Source organism: Scyliorhinus torazame, chromosome 17 (assembly GCF_047496885.1).
Source record: "Scyliorhinus torazame isolate Kashiwa2021f chromosome 17, sScyTor2.1, whole genome shotgun sequence".
Lineage (NCBI taxonomy): Eukaryota > Metazoa > Chordata > Chondrichthyes > Carcharhiniformes > Scyliorhinidae > Scyliorhinus > Scyliorhinus torazame.
In genome coordinates, this window is record NC_092723.1 from 117,051,299 (window position 1) to 117,073,493 (window position 22,195).

General features: G+C 50.2%; 1 protein-coding gene across 1 annotated transcript in view; it reads right to left on the bottom strand.

Moving 5' to 3' along the window:
* LOC140394097 (mesothelin-like protein) overlaps positions 1 to 21,912 on the bottom strand; it is a 31,275-nt gene extending 9,363 nt beyond the window's left edge. Inside the window, exons 1-5 of the mRNA XM_072480940.1 lie at positions 21,813 to 21,912; positions 16,551 to 16,666; positions 9,854 to 9,885; positions 6,557 to 6,626; positions 2,368 to 2,549 (exon numbers count right to left, since the gene is read on the bottom strand). Of these exons, the coding sequence (XP_072337041.1) occupies positions 2,368 to 2,549; positions 6,557 to 6,626; positions 9,854 to 9,885; positions 16,551 to 16,614 (348 nt within the window). The 5' untranslated portion in view covers positions 16,615 to 16,666; positions 21,813 to 21,912. The remainder of the gene's footprint in view (positions 1 to 2,367; positions 2,550 to 6,556; positions 6,627 to 9,853; positions 9,886 to 16,550; positions 16,667 to 21,812) is intronic.
* Between the last annotated feature and the right edge of the window lie 283 nt (positions 21,913 to 22,195).

Genomic DNA, 22,195 nt, shown 5'->3' on the forward strand with positions numbered 1-22,195 from the left:
GTGAGGAGGATGCAGCGATGCTGCAGTGTGATTTGGACAAGCTGAGTGAGTGGGAAAATGCATGGCAGACGCAGTATAATATGAGATTATCCACTTTGGTAGCAAAAACTGGGAGGCAGATTATTATCTGAATAGCTATCAATTAAGAGAGCGGAATGTGCAATGAGACCTGGGTGTTCTGATACACAACATCCATGCAGGTACAGCAGACGGTAAAGAAGGCAAATGGTATGTTGGACTTTATAGCGAGAGGATTCGAGTACAGGAGCCGGGATGTCTTGCTGCAGTTATACAGGGCCTTGGTGAGGCCACACCTGGAATATTGTGTGCAGCTATGAGGCGCGATTCTCCGAACCCCCGCCGGGTCGGAGAATCGCCGGGGCTGGCGTGAATCTCGCCCCCGCCGTGTCCCGAATTCTCCGCTACCAGAGAATCGGCGGGGGGGGATAGCGCCGCACCGGTCGGCGGGCTCCCCCCAGCGATTCTCCGGCCTGCGATGGGCCGAAGTCCCGCCGCTGTCAACCCTCGCCAGCCGGCGTGGATTGAACCACCTACCTTACCAGCGGGAGCAGATGGCGCGGGCGGGCTCCGGGGTCCTGGGGGGGGGGGCGATCTGGCCTAGGGGGGTGCCCTGACGGTGGCCTGGCCCGCGATCGGGGCCCACCAATCGGCGGGCGGGCCTGTGCTGTGGGGGCACTCTTTTTCTTCCGCCTTTGCCATGGTCTTCACTATGGCGAAGGCGGAAGAGACCCCCTCCACTGTGCATGCGCGGGGATGCCATGAGCGCCCGCTGACGCTCCCGCGCATGCCTCGCCCGGGCGAAGTCCTTTCGGCGCCGGCTGGTGTGGCGCCAAAGGCCTTTCCCGCCAGCCAGCGGGGCGGAAATCACTCCGGCACGGGCCTAGCTCCTCAAGGTGAGGGCTTGGCCCCTAAAGGTGCAGAGAATTCCGCACCTTTGGGGCGGCCCGACGCCGGAGTGGTTCCCGACACTCCATTACGCGGATTCCCCCCCACCCCGCCGGGTAGGGGAGAATCCCGGCCATGGTCTTTTTATCTGAGGAAGGATGTTCTTGCTGTAGAGGGAGTGCACAGAAGTTTACCAGACGGATTCCTGGGATGGTGAGACTGATGTATGAGGGGAGATTGAGTCGGTTAGGAATACATTCGCTGGATTTCAGAAGAATGAGAGGGGTTCTCAAGGAATGCTACAAAATTATAACAGGACTAGACAGGGAAGATGGAGGAAGGATGTTCCCGATGGTGGGGGTGTCCAGAACCAGGGGCCTCATTCTCCGACCCCACGCCGGGTCGGAGAATGGCCGTTGACCACCGTGAATCCCGCTCCCGCCCCCGCCGAAGTCTCCGGTACCGGAGGTTGGGCGGGGGCGGGAATCGGGCCGCGCCGGTTGGTGGGACCCCCCGCTGGATTCTCCAGCCCGGATGGGCCGAAGTCCCACCCAGAAATTGCCTGTCCCGCCGGCGTAAATCAAACCTGGTATTTACCGGCGGGACCAGGCGGCGTGGGCAGGCTCCGGGGTCCTGGGGGGGCGCGGGCGATCTGACCCCGTGGGGTGCCCCCACGGTGGCCTGGCCCGCGATCGGGGCCCACCGATCCACGGGCGGGCCTGTGCCGTGGGGGCACTCTTTCCCTTCCGCCTCCACCACGGCCTCCACCATGGCGGAGGCGGAAGAGACTCTCCCCACTGCGCATGCGCGGGAAACTGACAGCGGCCGCTGACGCTCCCGCGCATGCGCCGGGAAACTGACAGCGGCCGCTGACGCTCCCGCGCATGCGCCGCATTTCCGTGCCAGCTGGCGGGGAAACAAACGCCATTTCCGTAAGCTGGCGGGGCGGAAATCCCTCCGGCGTCGGCCTAGCCCCTCAATGTTGGGGCTAGGCCGCCAAAGATGCGGAGCATTCCGCACCTTTGGGCCGGCGCGATGCCCGTCTGATTGGCGCTGTCTTTGGCGCCAGTCGGCGGACATCGCGCCGTTGGGGGAGAATTTTGCCCCAGGAGTCATAGTCTAAGGACTGAGATAAGGAGAAATTAATTGACCCAGAAAGCGGCGAGCCTGTGGAATTTGCTACCAAAGGAAGCAATTGAAGCCAAAACATATGTTTTCAAGAAAGAGTTAGACATAGCTCTTGGGGCTAAAGGGATCATAAGATATGGGGGAGAAAGTGGGAACAGGTTACTAAGTTGGATGATCAACCATGATCATAATGAATGGTGGAGCATGCTCGAAGGGCCGAATGGCCTCCACCTGCTCCTATTTTCTATGTTTCTGTGGTTCCAGGTGGTCAGTTGCTTTGGGTATGGGAAGTATTCAGCACAAAAAGCATATCCTCAAATCTTGCAGGCTTACCTCTCCCAGCTTCCTTTTCAGAATAAGAAGCTGGCCTGTGCTAAAAGCGATATGTCCCAGTTCAGTGAGGTTCGACACCAGCACACTATTGTTCAAACAGGCGTCTAACTGGTCAGCAGAATAAAATGCAGCCAATAATAAGTTGTTGGTAATTTCTCTTGTAATGAAGCCCTCGGTACAACCTGTGAATACAAAACACATTTGATGCACGTGAAGTCAGCAAGTATCATTTTATATTGGATATCACAATGCTGCCATGTGCATCTGCCAATCAGCACTTTGTTCAGTACATAGGGACCGACGAAGAAACAGAATGAGAAAAGGCCCATCACTCTCATCACATCCAATGTCTAATAATGTTATTCTGTGATGGGCATGTTAGTGTGGGTGCGTCCTGAAATCCGCAATTTTAAAACTCGAATAATTTGTGCAACAAATCAGATATCTAAGATCTGCAACAAACTGTCAAATGCATACCAAACATTGGCGAGGAGGATGGTTGCGAAATTTAACTTTACCAGCTAGAGAATGGATTCTTCATTGCCAGGAGATCCTCCCATTTCGCAGGAGTGAAGGATTTTCAAGTTCCAAGATCTATTACCTCACTGCAGGGAAAGACAGTCTAGATGTCGCAATTATGCACAAGAAGGCAGTGCTTGTAACTTGTCCCAGTACAGAAGGTCAGCCGGTGTTCAAGTAGCTCAGAGAAGGTATCTCTATGCTGGATACAGCAATGAGTGCTCTCGCAAAATACCTCAGGCCGTAGAAAAATATGATGATCAAATGATAAATATTTTGTCAGAGATTCCCGGGAATGGCATGTCCATCAAACAATATGTGGCAGCATTGTGGCAAAAGGCTTCTACATGTAAACTTGGTATGTCAATCAATGAACTAATTTGTGACCAATTGATTGAAAAGACTTGAATTTCATGAATTAGGGAACATCTCCTCATGCAGATTGATAACTTAACCCCTGGAAAAGGTCAGCTCGAGTGCAAAGGGTTGCGGACAAGGAGACCTCAGTTACCTCATCATCTGTGGAAATGCTCATCTGGTCAGAACTTCATGACGAGCTTGAGGGAGGAAGTACAACTCATGCTAAAAGTGGAAACATTTTGCAAAGGTGTGTGGGTCATCAAGAAGAAAGCATCATTGGTTTGCCACATAGAAGTATCTCTTCCTGACTGTGAGGTACAACATGTATATACTATTACAAAAGACAAAGAACCAGGTCATTTTAAGGAGTGCTGAGTTGAGATTGGGGGCATCTCTGTGTCATTTTTTTATTGATGTTGGCACTAATGTTCGTATGTTGAGTGACAAGCTATATCATCAGTATTTTTTGCAATTCTCTCTCACTCCTGTAACAGACACTTTTGCAAGCTTATGCTGATTCTATTGTTCCAAGTTGGATGGATCTTGGATAGACAAGAGAGTCGAGGATTATGGGGGGACAGACAGGAAAGTGGAATTGGTGTGACAACCCGATCAACCATAAACTTATCAAATGGTGGAGCAGGTTTGATGGGCTGAATGGCCTACTTATGCTCCTAAATCCTCTGTTCCTATATGCGCAAAAGACAATGCTGAAGCATTATCAACCATCTTCAGCCAGAAGTGTCAAGTGGATGATTAATCTTGGCCTCATCCTGAGGTCCCTAGGTCACAGATGCCAGTCTTCAGCCATTTTGATTCAGTCCACATGTTATCAATAAACGGATGAAAGCACTATATACTGCAAAGACTATGAGCCCTGACAATATTCTGGCAATAGTACTGAAGATTTGTGCTCCAGAACCTTCTGCACCGCTAACCAAGCCGTTCCAGCATAGTTACAGCACTGGCATCTACCCGGCAATGTGGAAAATTGCCCAGATGTGTCCTGTCCACAAAAAACAGGAGAAATCCAACTCAACCAAGTACTGCCCCATCCATCTACCCTCAAACATCGGCAAAGTAAGGGAAAGAGTCATCAATAGTGCTATCAATTGGGGCAGTACGGTGGCGCAGTGGTTATCACTGCTGCTTCACGGCGCCGAGGACCCAGGTTTGATCCCGGCCCCGGGTTACTGTCTGTGTGGAGTCTGCACATTCTCCCTATGTCTGCATGGGTCTCACCCCCACAACCCAAAATGATGTGCAGGGTAGGTTGGTTGGCCACACTAAATTGTCCCTTAATTGGGAAAAAATAATTGTGCACTCTAAATTAAAAAGAAATCATGCTATCAATTGGCACTAACTCACAGTAACCTGCTCACTGATGCTCAGTTTGAGTTACGCCAGGATCATTCAGCTCCTGACCTCATTACAGCCTTAGTACAAACAGGAACAACAGAGCTGAACTCAAGAGGTAAGGTTAGAGAGACTGTCCTTGACATTAAGGCAGCATTTGACCGAGTGTGGCATCGGGAAGATAATGTAGAATCGGGGAAAACACACCTCTGGTTGGAGTCATACCTAATAGAAATAAAGATGGCTGTAGTTGTTGGAGGGCAATCATCTCAGCTTCAGGATATCTCTGAATGAGTTCCTTAGAGTACTGTGCAAGGCTCAATCATCTTCATCTGCTTCATCAACGACTTCCCTTCCATCACAATGTCAGAATCATAGACTCATAGAACCATAGAATTTACAGTGCAGAAGGAGGCCATTTGGCCCATCGAGTCTGCACTGTCCCTTAGGAATAGGAAGGAGCACCCCACTTAAGCCCACACCTCCACCCTATTCCCGTAACCCAGCAACCCCACCCAACCTTGTTGACACGAAGGATAATTTATCATCGCCAATCCACCTAACCTGCACATCTTTGGACTGTGGGAGGAAACCGGAGTACCGGGAGGAAACCCATGCACACACGGGGAGAACTTGCAGACTCCGCCCAGATAGTGACCCAAGCCGGGACCCTGGAGCTGTGAAGCAACTGTGCTAACCACTGTGCTACAGTGCTGGCCAGAAGTGGGGATATTACTGATGACTGCACAATGCTCAGCACCATTTGTGACTCCTCAGGCACTGAAGCAGCCTGTGCCATATACAGCAAGACCTGGAGAAGGCTTGGGCAGGTAAGTGGGAAGTAAGATTCTTGTCACACAAGTGCCAGGCAATGACCATTTCTGACAAGAGAGAATCCAACCATCTCCCCTGACATTAATGGCATTACCATCGCTGAATTCCCCACTTCCACCATCCTGGGGATTACCATTGACCAGAAATTGAACTGGATGACCCATATAAATAATGTGGTTTTAAGAACAGGTCAGAGGCTGGGAATTCAGCATCGAGTAACTCACTGCCTCATTCCCCAAATCCTGGTCACCATCAGCATGACACAGGTCAGAGGCTTGATGGAATACTGTCCTCTTGCCTGGATGAGCAGTTCCAACAACACTCAAGAAACACAACACCATCCAGGAGAGAACAGCATGGACTAACCTGATTAATACTACACTCCTGTATGCTTCACCCGATGCCGGTGTCTGCGTGTTTACATTGTGGACCTTGAGTTGCCCTTTTATGTATTTTCTTTTTATTTTATTTTAATGTGCTAAATGATCTGTTTGAGCTGCTCGCAGAAAAATACTTTTCACTGTACCTCGGTACACGTCACAATAAACAAATCCAAACCACTCGCTCCCTCCGCCACAGACGCACAGTGGCAAAAGTGCTTACCGGCACGGTAGCACAGTGGTTAGCACCGTTGCTTCACAGCGCCTGGGTCCCAGGTTCGATTCCCTGCTTGGGTCACAGTCTGTGCGGAGTCTGCACGTTCTCCCAGTGTCTGCCGGAATGTGGCGACTAAGGGCTTTTCACAGTAACTTAATTGCAGTGTTAATGTAAGCATACTTGTGACAATAAAGATTATTATCACTGCAGCACCTTCGAAATCCGCGACCTCTCCCACAAAGAAGAACAAGGGCAGCAGATTCATAGGAACACCACCGCCTGCAATTTCCACTTCAAGCCAAACACCATCCTGACTCGGAGCTTTATCATCATTTCTGCCCTGTCATTGAATCAAGATCCTGGAAATCCCTTCCTAACTGCAGTGTGATCTCTGCATTGTTCTGAGATAACTCCGATATCTACGATAGACGGCAAACTGACGACTAGGACATTACCCTTCCCTACCAGCACATCCAGTCAGGTGTATATTAGTAAATACTATGCTTCACTGTGTGTTACTTACTAGTGTTGCTTCTCAAGCTTCTTTTAAATAACATTCTACTGGATCTCTGTGATTCGTTCTTACCGACAGCCTGTAGAGTGGGAAATAATAATATAACTGTGAATCTGTTTGTGATACAATTTAAATGAACAATGAAGTGAACAATTAACTCAAAAAAGTAGCCAATGGTGAATATTCAGCAAGTAGGTTATACACCACCAGTCAACAAGTGCAGCGGGATTCTCCGACCCCCCGCCGGGTCAGAGAATCCCTGGGGGGGTGGCGCGAATCCCGCCCTGCCACTCCGACGGTGGCTGCCATATTCGCCGGCGCCAGTTTTCAAGCGGCGGCGGGGTTCACGCCACGCTGGTCGGGGGGCACTTGGCAGCAGCACCCCCGGCAATTCTCCGGGCCCCGATGGGCCGAGCGGCCGCCCGTTTTTGGCCAGTCCCGCCGGCGTAGGTTAAATATGGAATCACACGGTGGGACCTGGCAGGTAAGTCGTCTGGGGCGGTCCTCGGGGGGCGCGGGGGGATCCGATTCCGGGAAGGGGCCCCACGGTGGCCTGGCCCACGATCGGGGCCCACCGATCTGCGGGGGGGCCTGTGTCATGGGGGCATTCCTTCCTTCCACGCCGGCCCCTGTTGGGCTCCGTCATGGCCGGCGCAGAGAAGACAACCCCCTGCGCATGCGCCAGAATACACCAGCCAGTCTGCACATGCGCAGAACCACGCCAGTAGTGCGGAGAATTCCGCACTTTCGGGGGCTTTTGACGCCGGAGTGGTTCGCGCCGGTTTTCCTGCCGGCATGGGGACTTAGTCCCGCGAAAGGAGAATCCCGCCCGTGGTATTAAATGGTTTTGATGTTTTAAGCCGGTTCTGTTGTTTCTATAAACACTCTGAGGGGAATGTTGTATTCGGCCCAATTTCAGGTGCAGCGATCGCAATGCACAATTCATCCACCCCTGGTTCCATTGAAGCACTCAGATTTTGTGCTGCCATTTAAATGACTTGGCATGCAACCCAGTGGACCATGCTACCGACTGGTTAAACTCTCAACAGGGGACCCAGTTACATGCCTGGTTAACATTGCGCTGCCAGCCTGGTTCTGGTTAGGTCAACGGACCAAATCCCAATTTTTGTTAGGATGTCGGACGAGAAACCCCAAACAATTTACAATTGTGAGGAAAGGATGCTTCACCCCAGGAGTGATGACTCTGACCAACAGATATCCTTTATGTTAAAATCAACTTTAATTAAAAACAAAATTAACTAAATAAAGAAATAGCTTTACAATTAACATGTAAACAGTTCTTAAATAATTGAACCCGGATTCTCAGCACTGTAGGCAGCAGTGCTAACCACTGTGCCACCGTGCCATGCAGAAGCAATGATTATCTCCCTTTTATGACTCCTTAATCACAGCTTTAGTAGACATACTGCCTGTATGGATATTAAACCAGTGTTTTTAATAACATTACTACAACAAATTTTAAAATATAATATATGACACTGTCCTGCTTTGATCATAATCACTTGTAGGCAGCCTATCCCTCTTAAAGAGGATCTGAACTCATTCAATAGAAGCTGCTGTGACTGTCTCTAGAGGCTAGGGTGGAAGATAAAATACAGCAAATATTTTCCAGCTGTGATGTAAGAGGCTGAGATGGAGCTGGAAAGGAGCTGGAAAGGAAGGATGTCAGATTTCCACAGAGGGGCCCGCAGGCTCTCAATGTCACCCTGAGAAGGGATTGGGAGTAAGTGGTCAGGAAAGTCAGTTCTCAGAATCTGGCCCTGAGCATATGGCTGCAGTGCCGGAAGGTGAAAACATACGTGGTCAAAGGCAGTTGTGCATCTTCAAAGAACAATTCCTAACCATTAGCACATTCCTCAATGCACCAAACTCCCTTCACTTCAGATATCACCCCCCCCCCCCCAACTCTCACACACCTTCCAATGTTGCCAGCTTTGCAACTGCCCCTCACTACTTCCACAGACTCCCAACTATTCAGTTTTGTCAGGCACATAACTGAAAGAATCAGAATAAAACCACCAAGGGACAGGCACACTTCCATCTCCAGAGCCCTCAGGAGGAGATGGTGCTCCTCATCATGAAGCTGGCTGTGACCAAGGCCATTGCAGTTGGTGTCAACATTGAGGATGATGGTAAGTTCCTGCCTTACGCACCTTCTTAAACCCCGCTTTGCACTCATCCTGCTATCCGGCATGAAGTGCAGGTTGCCAATGGTGAATCTCTTGCTTTCCATCCCCCCTCAGCCTCCCCCTCTGCTTTTAGATACCTAAGAACTGCTGCCTGGCCAACCAGCGCAGCCTCCGTGTCAATACTGAGAACAATGCTCGACCCCTGGTGAAGAAGCACCGTGAGTTTATCTGACACTGGCAACCACCAGCACAGTTTGGCACTGCACAAATTTGTGCCGATGAGTCAGATTTGTGGTGAGTCACTGGATACAAATAAGCCACACTGGCCATCAAAATTCAGGCCTGCCACAGAGTCTCTTGTAACTATCAAGGGGCAGGGAGGATTTGGCTCTGACATGTCTAGGGCTTTGAACAGGGCTTGGAGCTCACCCTTTTCAACATTGAAGTGATGGCTGACTCTAAGATGGCAGCTATGCATCTCCTGGTGATGCAACATCTGGACTGACATCTCAGCTTCCACCTCAACACAGGCAGAGGTCACCCAATGTCTCAGTGCTACATGGGAAGCCCAGTCTGAGGTCGTGAGAACCATATTTATTTCCATGCAAGTCCAGCTAGCTGCCATGCAGGCTCAGACTGCTGTCGTCATAGCTACAGGTACCCGTGCTCGAAGATGCCACCAGACTCTTACCACAATCCAGAAGTCTGTGCTCCAGCACATCACTGGGAGGTACTGCCCTGAGGGAGTGGCTCCATGGCGACTGGTACAGGGTATTGCAGTCCTCTGTCTGGAAGGCAGCCTTCATACTCCCAGCAATGCCACTCTGCCAGCGCCTTCGCCATGGGTTGTCAATCAGCCAGCCCAGAATGCTGCTACCCCTGTTGAGGTGGGGAAGTCTGGAGTCACACACGCCCACAAGGCCCAGATCTGCTTGAGGCCTTTCTCCAAGGCCATCTGGAGTCTCCTCCAGTGAAAGTCAGCAGCCTTCCACCAGCCGTGCTTTGGCCACTGGGCTAGGAGCACTAGGCCAGGCATGAGCATGTGTAACACAGGCACTGAGGGAATGCAATAAGTTCAGTTTTACATGCATGATTGGAAGTATTGTTGCATAAAGTTGTTATGGAATTTTTTTGTGGGGAGGTTGTGTTTACTTACCAGCTGAGTGTACAAAACGGTCAGAAAAAATCCTAGAAGAAAATATCAAAACAAAAATGTTAAAGGAAAGTCTCACAAATCATTTGTTAATAAAAACACACACACCACATGAATCAACCCGGTGGCTAATAGCTGATACGTTGACGAGTCGAAGAAGAAAAAACACTGGCCTGAATTTCCTAGTCTGTCATCATCCCCCTTCCCCCCAGCGGGATCTTCTAGTCTGGCCGATGGCGACCCATCCCCCCTATCCCCCACCGCGGCGTGTTCACCGTCAGCAGAGGTTGCGGAGCACGCAAAGCCCCGTAGGTCTCGGCGGGACCGGAAGGCCCTGTCACCGGCCAATGGTGGGACACCTCTGCCGGGGTGGGGTCGGGTGCAGTGGGGGAGCCAAGAAATCCCACCCGCTGATTCACATCCTCTAACCCAGCGACTGGCAATTGAATATTGAGAAGCACCGATGATGGGGATGGTCAGTGCATGGATCAAACTCCTCGTAAAAGGAGCGAAAACAAAAAATGCTGGATGAACTCGGCAAGTCTGGCAGCATCTGTGGGGAGAGAAACAGAGTCAACGTCATATGGACCCGAAACATTGGAGTGACTTCTCCGCCGATGGCATTCTCCATTCCGCCGGCGGTGTTGGGTGGCTACAATGGGAAATCCCATTGGCCTGGGGCGGGGACAGAGAATTCTGCTGCCAACGACGGCACCACCGCCGAGAAGCACGCGGCTGAGGAGGAGCAAAATTTACCCCATTAACTCTGTTTCTCTCTCCCCAGATGCTGCCAGACTTGCTGAGTTTATCCAACATTTACTGTTTTTATTTCAGATTTCCAGCATCCGCAGTATTTTATCCTGCGAAAGGAGAGTTATTTAGCTATATAAAAACTTGATATTACATGATGCGATGCCGTTACAATACTTAGAGTCAATCACTTGAAGCCACTGCAAAGCCACCTAAATGCTTCGCCAACCCCAAGTGCAAACAACTGGAGACTTGACTTTATATTTAGTATTTTACTCCTGCCAAATTTTCCACTGATGTTTTTCATAACCGGCACAAGTGAAAGAATCTTGGACCAGTGAACTCCTCAATGTGTTCAAGATCTCTGAGGTATTGAATTCCGCAAATTAAATTCCTCTGATGATAGGTTTGAATTACGATGCTTTTATTTGTGCCAGCAGTACCGAGTTCTAAGCGCAGGGTTTTGTGAGCCAGCTGAAAACTAAATTTAAAAACTGTCAGGACTCATTGAGCCCGGCTGCGGAGAAGGCCCTTCTCCACCAGGTTTCCAATCGGGGCTGATGGTTGTGGTAGTACCAGGTATTGCGGTACCTAAGAGGCTGATGACCATTGGTTAGACCCAGGAGTCTATCATTGGCTGTGCCACGTAGCTCCGCCCTGATAGGCAGAGTATAAGAGATGGTGCCGTCCCAGCAGCCTTCACTTTCTGTACCGAAGCTGCTGGGGAACAAGTTCTAGTAGATTAACTAGAACTTTCATCTACTAGATTTCATCTACTAGATTTAAGCTGGAAAGATGGATCTCCGAATCAAACCAGAGTGCCTTCAACTCAGCCCCCCCACGGAGAACTCGGCTGCAATATTTAAACACTGGCTGGCGTGCTTTAAAGGCTACCTCGAGACGGCCGGAGGCACCCCTTCAGAAGGACAGAAAATGCATCTCCTGCTCTCAAGGGTCAGCCCTGGGATCTACACCCTTATCGAGGAGGCAGAGAACTATGATGCCGCGCTTGAACTGTTGTAAGGACATTATATCCGCCCTGTAAATCAGGTCTACGTACGTCACCTGCTTGCTACGAGACGGCAAAGCCCCGGGGAATCGTTGGAAGATTTCCACCGGGCGCTACTGGTGCTGGGCCGAAACTGTGGCTGCCCGCATGTTTCGGGGAGCGAGCACACGGAACTTATAATCAGGGATGCTTTCGTAGCAGGTATGAGCTCCTCAGATATCCGCTGAAGACTCCTAGAAAGGGACACCCTGGGACTTAGATAGGCACGAGCCCTGGCAGGGTCCATGGACGTTGCCTACAAAACGCGCAGTCCTATGCGCCCGACCGCGCGGCGGCCCCCTGGCTGCGTGGCACCCCGCTGCGGCAGCCCCACAGACCTTCCCCCTGACCCCGCAAGCCTGCGCTATGAGATGGCCCGCAACGCCGCCGGGCCCCGCTGTTTCTCCTGCGGGCAGGCGAATCATCCCCGCCCGCGCTGCCCAGCCCGCACCGCCACCTGCAAAGGGTGCGGCAAGAAGGGCCACTTTGTGGGGGTCTGCCATGCCCGTGCCGTGGCCGCGGTCTCCAGCAACTCCGGACCGCCGCGCTAACCCCCACTTCAGGCCCCGATGGGCCAGCGCTCTCCGCCACCCCCCTATCCTAGGGCCACGTGCAACCCACGGGAGTGGCCATCTTGCCCCCCGGACACCACGCTGGACGGGTGGGCACCACCATTTTGTCCATCCCCGCTGCCATCTTGTTCATCCCCGGACACCATGTGCGACCCATGGGTGACGCCATCTTGGATGGGGCCTCTGGCCCCCAGCTCGGCCGACTACATGCTGCCCGATCTCACTGTCCAAGGCAGAAAATTCGACAATTTCCGCCTGTATGTCCTGCCGCACCTCTGCGCGTCTACCCTCCTAGGGCTGGACTTCCAATGCCACTTGCAAAGCCTGACCTTTAAATTCGGCGGCCCTATACCCCCCCCTTACTGTCTGCGGCCTCGCGACCCTTAAGGTCGACTCGCCTTCCCTGTTTGCGAACCTCACCCCGGATTGCAAACGCGTCGCCACCAGGAGCAGGCAGTACAGTGCCCAGGACCGGACCTTCATCAGGTCAGAGGTCCAAAGGCTGTTGGGGGAAGGGGTCATTGAAGCGAGCAACAGTCCCTGGAGAGCTCAAGTAGTGGTGGTGAAGACCGGGGAGAAACATAGGATGGTCATTGACTACAGCCAGACCATCAACAGGTTTATGCAGCTGGACATGTACCCTCTCCCCCGTATAGCCGACCTGGTAAACAGGATCGCACAATACAAGATCTTCTCCACGGTGGATCTCAAGTCCGCCTACCCCTCTGTAATAGTGACCGCAAGTACACTGCCTTCGAAGCAGATGGGCGGCTCTACCAATTTTTAAGGGTTCCCTTTGGTGTCACTAATGGGGTCTCGGTCTTCCAGCGAGAGATGGACCGAATGGTTGACCGGTACGGCTTACGCGCAACGTTCCCGTATCTGGTAACGTCACCATCTGCGGCCATGACCAGCAGGACCACGACACCAACCTCCGCAAATTTCTCCAGACCGCGAAAATCCTTAACCTGACATACAATAAGGATAAATGCGTGTTTAGCACCGAACGTCTAGCCATTTGAGGCTACGTAGTGCGAAATGGAGTTATAGGCCCCGACCCTGAGAGCATGCGCCCCCTTATGGAATTTCCCTTCCCTCACTGCCCCAAGGCCCTGAAGCGCTGCCTCGGGGTTTTCAGCTATTACGCGCAGTGGGTCCCCAACTACTCAGACAAAGCCCGACCCCTAATCCAGTCTACAACCTTCCCCCTGTCAACGGAGGCCCACCAGGCCTTCAGCTGCATCAAAGCAGACATTGCAAAGGCCACTATGCGCACCATCGACGAGTCTCTCCCCTTCCAGGTCGAGAGCGATGCGTCCGACGTAGCCACCCTCAACCAAACGGGCAGGCCCGTGGCTTTCTTCTCCCGTACCCTCCATGCTTCCGAAATTCGCCATTCCTCGGTCGAAAAAGAGGCACAAGCCATAGTAGAAGCTGTGCGACACTGGAGGCATTACCTGGCCGGCAGGACCAACGGTCGGTTGCCTTCATGTTCGATAATGCACAGCGGGGCAAGATTAAAAACGACAAGATCTTGCGGTGGAGGATAGAACTCTCCACCTTCAACTATGAGATCTTGTACCGTCCGGGGAAGCTAAACGAGCCTCCTGATGCCCTGTCCCACGGCACTTGTGCCACTGCACAAGTGGACCGCCTCCGAGCCCTCCACGAGGACCTCTGCCACCCGGGGGTCACTCGTTTCTTCCACTTCATCAAGACCCGCAACCTGCCCTACTCCATCGAGGAGGTCAGGACAGTCACCAGGGTCTGCCAAATCTGCGCAGAGTGCAAACCGCACTTCTACCGGCTAGAGAGGGCGCACCTGATAAAAGCTTCCCGTCCCTTTGAGCGCCTCAGCATGGATTTCAAAGGCCCCCTCCCCTCCACCAACTGCAACACGTATTTCCTGAACGTGATTGACGAGTACTCCCGGTTCCCATTCGCCATCCCCTGCCCAGACATGACCACAACCACCGTCATCAAGGCCCTCCAGGGTATCTTTACACTGTTCGGTTTCCCCGCGTACATACACAGTGATAGGGGGTCCTCCTTCATGAGCGAAGAACTGCGTCAATTCCTGCTCAACAGGGGCATTGCCTCAAGCAGGACGACCAGTTACAACCCCCGGGGAAACGGACAGGTGGAGAGGGAGAACGGAATGGTCTGGAAGACCGTTCTACTGGCCCTACGGTCTAGGAATCTCCCAGTCTCCCGCTGGCAAGAAGTCCTCCCGATGGCCCTCCACGCCATCCGGTCGCTGCTCTGTACAACCACAAATCAGACACCTCATGAACGTCTCCTTGTTTTCCCCAGGAAGTCCTCCTCCGGGACCTCGCTCCCAACCTGGCTAGTGACACCCGGACCCATCCTGCTTCGGAAGCACGTGCGGGCGCACAAGTCGGACCCGTTGGTCGAGAGGGTCCACCTGCTGCACGCTAACCCCCAGTACGCCTACGTGGCGTTCCCAGACGGCCGGCAAGATACAGTCTCCCTTCGGGACCTGGCGCCCGCCGGAACCCCACGCACTCCCAAACCATTACCCCCCCACACAGCAGTGGGAGGGATCAGTACTCCCGCCGCTCCTGCCTTGGCCCGCCCACCCACCGACGCCCCCTGCAGGCGCCCCCCCTCGTGTCAACCGTTTGCCCCAACAGCGCCGCCCAGGGGTGACGAAGCTGCCAGGGAGGCCGAAACCACGCTCCTGGAGTCGCAACCCCCGGGACCCCCACCAGAATCACCACCGAAGCCCAGATGCTCCAGAAGGACGACCAGGCCACCTGATCGACTGATTGCTTCACTGTGACTTTAACTGTTGTAAATATCCTCGACTGCACGGTACCTCCATACCTGGTCATACCATGTTAAAGGCGACTGTTACCACTGGCCACAACACCCGCCGGACTCTTTTTTAACAGGGGTTGAGTGTGGTAGGACCAGGTATTGCGGTACCTAAGAGGCTGATGACCATTGGGTTAGACCCAGGAGTCTACCATTGACTGTGTTACGTAGCTCCGCCCTGACAGGCAGAGTACAAGAAACGGTGCCATCCCAGCAGCCTTCACTTTCTGTACCGAAGCTGCTGGGGAACAAGTTCTAGTAGATTAAAGCCCTCAGTTATGAAATCACTTTGTCTTGAGTGTAATTGATCGCGCATCAATGGTCTGTCCAGCAGTTCTTTATTTTGGCCTGTAAGCGGCTGTAAATGGTCCTCTGCTCAGTGAAGCCAGTGTTACCAGCGCAATCTGAAAATGCCATTGCTTTTATTTCACTGGCTTTTCCCATTTGTAACCTGCATTCAGCTACAGATGGTTTCTGGAATTGAACAACAGTAAGCAGCCTTAACCTGGTGCAGTGCTGCAGTGAAGCCAGACTCAAGCTAGAGGAGCAGAGAATTCCTACAGTGCTAAAGTAGGCTATTCAGCCCATCGAGTCTGCACCCTACCTAGGCCCACTTCTCTGCCTTATCCTGCAACCCCATAATCCCACCTAACCTGCACATCTTTGGACTGTGAGAGGAACCTGGAGCACCCATGTAGACACGGGGAGAAAGGGCAAGCTCCGCACAGTTACCCAAGACCAAAATCAAGCCTGGGTCCCTGGCACTACGATGCAACAGTGCTAACCACTGTACCACCATGCCTCCCCTGCCGCAGCGTTTCAACTTCCGATATCACTCCCGGGACTCAATGTTGAGTTCTCATATATCTCAGAAAATGTACAATACAGAAGGAGGCCATTCGGCCCATCGACTCTGCACCGGCGCTTGGAAAGGGCACCCTACCCAAGCCCACACCTCCTCTCTATCCCCATAACCCAGTAACCCCACCTAACCCAACAGTTTTGGACACGAAGGGCAATTTAGCATGGCCAATCCATCTAACCTGCACAGCTTTGGACTGTGGGAGGAAACCGCAGCACCTGGAGGGAACCCACGCAAACACGGGGAGAACATGCAGACTACGCAGTGACCCAAGCTGGGCATCGAACCTGGGACCCTGGAGCTGTGAAGCAACTGTGCTAACCACTGTGCTACCGTGCTGCCCTACTCAACAACTTTAAAGTTTGACCTGTCTCCTCCACCTTAAACCCCCTTTTCTTTATTATTCCACACATGCATTGCCTCAATGCAAAACACCTCCCTCACTTCTCTCACCAAGACTCTTAAAGTTGTTACTTTTTGTTGCAGTTTCCACATTCTCCCTCCTTGCAGTTGTGACAAAGAGTCGAAGCACTCAAAACATTTCTCTGTTTCTCTGCTGGTAGATTCTGGCAGATCTGCAGAGTTTCCCCAGCGTCCTCTGTTCTTGTTTGAGCAATAGGATTGACTTACCAATGATGGTGACTGTCGTGAGCTTCGCTGAAATGGTACAGTCGAACAACGCTGCATTCTTCATCTTCGCTGGTCAGATGTGGCCCTTTCCAAACCAAAAAGAACTTAAGCTTTTCCTGTAAAAATAAAGAACGGGTCATAATTATTGTACCGGCAAGCAAGATGCAATATGCTTGGTTTTCACAGACCAAAATATATGGTTGAGAAGTGCATGGTGGCACAGTGGTTAGCTCTGCTGCCTCACGGCACCAGGCACCTGGGTTCAATTCCGGCCTTGGGTCACTGTCTGTGTGGAGTTGCACTTTCCCCCCCGTGTCTGCGTGGATTTCCTCCGACATTCAGATTTCTCCCACAGTCCAAAGATGTGCAGGTTAGGTGGAATGGCCTTGCTAAAATTGCTGCTTAATGTCCAAAGATGTGCGGATTAGGTGGGGTTGCTGGGATTGGGTTGAGGAATTGGCCTAGATGGGGTGCTCTTTCGGAGGGCAGCGCAGATGCAATGGCCTCCTTCTGTACTGTAGGGATTTTATGGATTCTGAGGTAGAGGATCCCAACTGAATGCAGTATTTTGTTTTTCTATTTCTGTTTCCTCTTAGTGCAGCATTAGAGTAGTCACAATACAAGGAAAGTTGTTGTCAATCTGAATTCTAACACCACTTGCAGCTTTGTTGGCCAATTTAACTTTCTAAAATCAATGGTAATTTCCGACTTTCTTCACTGAATACTCTTGGATGTAGATTTGTTTCTAAGTGATCAATCGTAATGGAATTGATTGGCTCTCACTTCCTCCTCATTCGCTGAGGTTTCGGCACTCAGTAGGTCAGGTTAATTTGATATAGGCCCAATCAGTTCCGTCACTGCGTACCAGGTGTCCTTTTCTGATGAATGGTTCATAACAATTCGACTCAAAACAATAACTGGAACTGAATAAAGAACAACATGACCCAGAAAGCTTGCTGCCAGTCAGCCTATTGTCCATCTTATTTTCTTTTAAACTTTACAAAGATAAAATCAAAACATGAAAATGGACAAAAGAACAGTCAACATCAGTGAGGCGACAGGACAAACTGGCATTTCAGGCCTGATTTAAGATACAAATGGGTAACTTGTGAATAAGTTAAAATCTCAACATTCGAGTGTCTATCTTTCATCTGATCTCATAAAGACTTAACATCCAAAATGAAACTTGTCATTTATCTGGGATTACTGTTCATTTGACGGTGAGGAAAAATGAGCCGGCTCCCCTTTTTACTCACCTCCCTTGATTGGCCACAACAAAGGTATGTTTAAAATTCTTTCCTCGTGATTTCCAAACCAAATGTATTTACATATTTTTTTTTGATAAATAATTTGATTGAGGCATTTTGGCATAGTAAACAACAACAATACAAAACAGTGTGCAAAGAACAATCAACATAGTGCAAAAACCAGCTCCCCGCCTAACTACCCCCCTAATCTACATTGCCCTAGCCCCCCATTTCCACCCCCCACCCCCCACTGCTGATGATTAATTTTCCGCGAAGAAGTCGATAAATGGTTGCCACCTCCGGACAAACCCTGACAGTGACCCTCTCAGAGCGAACTTAATTTTCTCCAGACCGAGAAAGCTCGCCATATCCGATAGCCAGGCCTCCGACATCGGGGGCTTTGAGTCCCTCCATGCCAGCAGAATTCGTCGCCGGTCTACCAGGGAAGCAAAGGCCAAAACATCAGCCTCTCTCTCCTCCTGGACTCCCGGGTCCACCAAAACCCCAGAAATTGCACCTCTGGACTCATCACCATCCTTGTTTTCAGTACCCGGGACATAATGTCTGCGAATCCCTGCCAGTACCCCCTGAGTTTTGGACATGCCCAGAACATGTGGACATGGTTCGCTGGTCCTCCCGAACATCTGGCGCACCTGTCCTCTAATCCAAAGAATTTATTCATCCGGGCCACTGTCATGTGGGCCCAGTGGACGACCTTAAATTGAATCAGGCTGAGCCTAGCGCATGTTGCGGTCGCGTTTACCCTGCTCAACGCATCCGCCCATAAGCCCTCTTCTATCTCACCTCTGAGCTCCTCTTCACACTTAAGCTTCAGCTTCTCGGTCTGAAACTCCTCTGCCCCCATAAGTTCTTTATATATATCTGAGACCCTCCCCGCCCCCACCCATCCACTAGACACAACCCTGTCCTGGATCCACCTAAGTGGCAGGCATGGGAAGGATGGAATCTCTATACATAGAAAGTACCTGAAATCATTCCCTCTCGCCAGCCCAAATTTCCCCTCTAGCGCCCTCATGCTCGGGAAGTGCCCTTCCAAGGACAGGTCCCCCATCCTCTCAATCCTTGCCCTCCGCCATGTTCGGAACCCACCATCCATATTCTCCAAGGCAAACCGGTGATTGTCGCAAATTGGGGACCAAAATGATGCTCTCACTCTCAGAATGTGTCAGAAAAAAGTTTCTGGGATTAAAGCAAAAGGGCTTTTGGATGCAAGACATGACAGCTTCCCCTCCCAGGAATACACAGAGAAATGTTCTAAAACTGACTCTGATGATCAATATAGGCAGTGGGAGAGGAAAAGAGCCACAATAGCATCACTCTTTCCCTCTCTCTCTCGCTGGAGGCAAGCGTGTTTTAGCGGAGACAGAAAGCAAGCAGGAAAACACAGGACACTCTCCTCAGTCACCCCTGCAGAGACAAGCATGTCATCCTGCCCTTTGGGATAAACCAACATGTGTCTCCAACAGACTGCCAAACTGCCAAAATCTGCTCCAGAGGTTTACCAAAAGTACATAAACAGCCACAGTGTCCCACCATATACACCTTATGGACAAGCCAATGACTGCTTTGTATATTTCTTTTAACTTCTATTTGGGCTCAACTTTTACTTCTGATCTGTGTGAATATGGGTTGCATTTGAAGTGGACCTTGAAAACTCTTCAGGTGTGAAATTCCATGCCCTCCCAAGACAGGTTTGTCAACATAATCCATGATGTGAATATGCCCGTGTTGGACTGGGGTGGGCACAGTAAGAAGTCTTACAACACCAGGTTAAAGTTCAACAGGTTTGTTTCAAAACACTAGCTTTCGGAGCACTGCTCCTTCCTCAGGTGAATGAAGAGGTATGTATATGTACCTCTTCATTCACCTGAGGAAGGAGCAGTGCTCCGAAAGCTAGTGATTTGAAACAAACCTGTTGAACATAATCCACATACAAATTTTCCAGAAAGTGGTCACTTTACAGTAGCAGCCCATCTTTTGATCAGTGTCTTTTCTCATATTTTTTACTAAAAGTACTATAGCTCAATATGCCGTAATTAGTTGAAGAAGTTGTAGGTGGCTCTCACTCCATCATCGTGTCCATTTTTACAATATTGGATCAAATATTTCAAACCAAAAATGAGAGTAAACATTTAATAATGTCAGCCATGATCTTATCAAAGGAGGGAGCAGATTTGAGGAGCAGAATGGACTACTCCTGCTCCTAATTTGTATGTTTGTGTCTTAAACATTGAGCACCCCATCATGCAGAACCCAACTGATGTCCCTGCCATTAAATTTAATGGAGGTAAAATCAGCCAGTTCCGTAAGCGGCATTGAAAGTCCCCACAGATCTTCGATTCGGTGCTTGGTAATGAGATACTTAAGGTCCAGATGATAAAGAGGAACATTCATCCCTTTATATACTGCATATCAACAACAGGCCAGTGCTTCAGACCACTCGCAGACAAGTGAAGTCCTGACATAAATAGTTTAACAATCATCGTAAACTCTTAAACTAGCTAAGGTATATTTTTCACAATGTTGTGTTGAGTATGTTTAACCCAGTACATGAAAAATAATAAAAATTCATTGTGCAGTTATTTTGCAAGCATGTTTTGCTGCAAATGACTATCTTTGGAGAAGTAGAAACAGACAGATGGAAATTAAGTTTCCAAACAGGCTGTGAAAATATACTTCAATCTCTGAAAGAAACATTACAAAACATTTCAAATTGTCAGAACAGGAAAATGCAATGATGTTCATAGCTCCTGCAGAGATCAAAATGCACTCTGAGATGCTTCAATTCAGTAATGAGAACATTACATACACGTCAATATTTTAATTGCATGAAGTATAATTCTATCTTCATTGGTCATGTTGCAATCTGCGTCATAGTGGTCTTTACCCATTGCACCTTGGCAGCAGCTGCCTCAAGCTTGAGTGCATCCCTCAGCACGTTGTCCTGGACCTTGGAATGTGCTATTCTGCAACACTCGGTTGAGGACAATTCTTTGCACTGGAAGATCAACATGTTTCGGGCAGATCGAAGAGTGTCTCTCATCGAGTTGATGATCCTCCAGTAGCAGTTGATGTTTGTCTCAGTGAGCGTCCATGGGAACCGCCCATAGAGCACAGAGTCCTGTTTCACAGAGCTGCTCGGGATGAAGCTCGACAAATGCCATTGCATCTCCCTCCAGATCGGTTTTGGAAAGGCACTTTCCCCAAGGAGGTGTGTGACCGTCTCTTCTCCCTGAAGCCACTTCAAGGACAGCACACAGGTGGCACAGAGGCTTCAGGCGTGCGTGAAGGATCTGACGGGGATCTTACCACCAGCCAAGCTTGATGCTTGTTTGAAAGATCTGGTAATAGGGCATTCTGCCAAATGATCTTGACAGTCTACTCAGGGAACCATCTGACAGGATCCACCATCTCCTTCCCCCTCAGGGCCTTGGCTGTTTGACGGACTTGTGTCAAAGTTGTTTTTCTGAATAAATCTTTCCATGAGGGACAGGTGATACGGCACAGTCCAACTACTTGGGGTGTTCCGCGGTAACGTGGCCAGACCCATCCTTCACAACACCAGAGACAGGCTAGAACTTCAGCACAAGGTGACACTTGATATTCCCATACCGAGAATCTACCCACAGCTTGACTCAGCAAAGATGGCCATCAGGATGAGGGCGACATTGAGTACATTCTTTCCTTATCTGGAGATTTGTACATGGTGTATCCTCAGACATGATCCAACGTACTCTGCACAGACCGTCAGTGGGAGGTATGTGCCAGTACACTGAGATACATATGAACCATCTGAAAGGTTTCAAACTTTAGTTCCACAAGTCATATCAAAGTCAATCTGAAAGCGAGATAATACTCCATCTGACACCAACGTGATGTGAAAATGTACTCCTTGATCTCAAAACATTTTCCCAAAGTAAATTCTGTGTTGACATTTAATAAAACGGTGTTAATTTTAAATGCATTGAAAATAAATCAATTCTTGAAAGCTTACCTTGTTTTGTGGGCAGCCTGCTGAGCACCAGACAGAGAAACAGAACACTGAGGGCTTATAACTGTAGCTACCCACTTTCTGCTTCTCTTTATAGTGGAATCCAGGTGTGGCTCATACGTCTTTACGAACATAACCTACGCCTTTGAACACATAAGAGACATGAGTGATATTCATATTGGCTTTTAAATGGGTGGTTCATGCTCTGAGGCTATTTGGTACAGCCAGAAAATGGAAGGCTATATAACTTCAATTTAAGGTAAATAAATGCCACATTCTATTCTCTGTAGTCACTTTATTTAGACATTTTTCTCTCCTTTAGTTCCCATAACAACTAACATCCACAATACCAAAGGCGCAGCTGACCTTCTGGCAGATATTCTTGC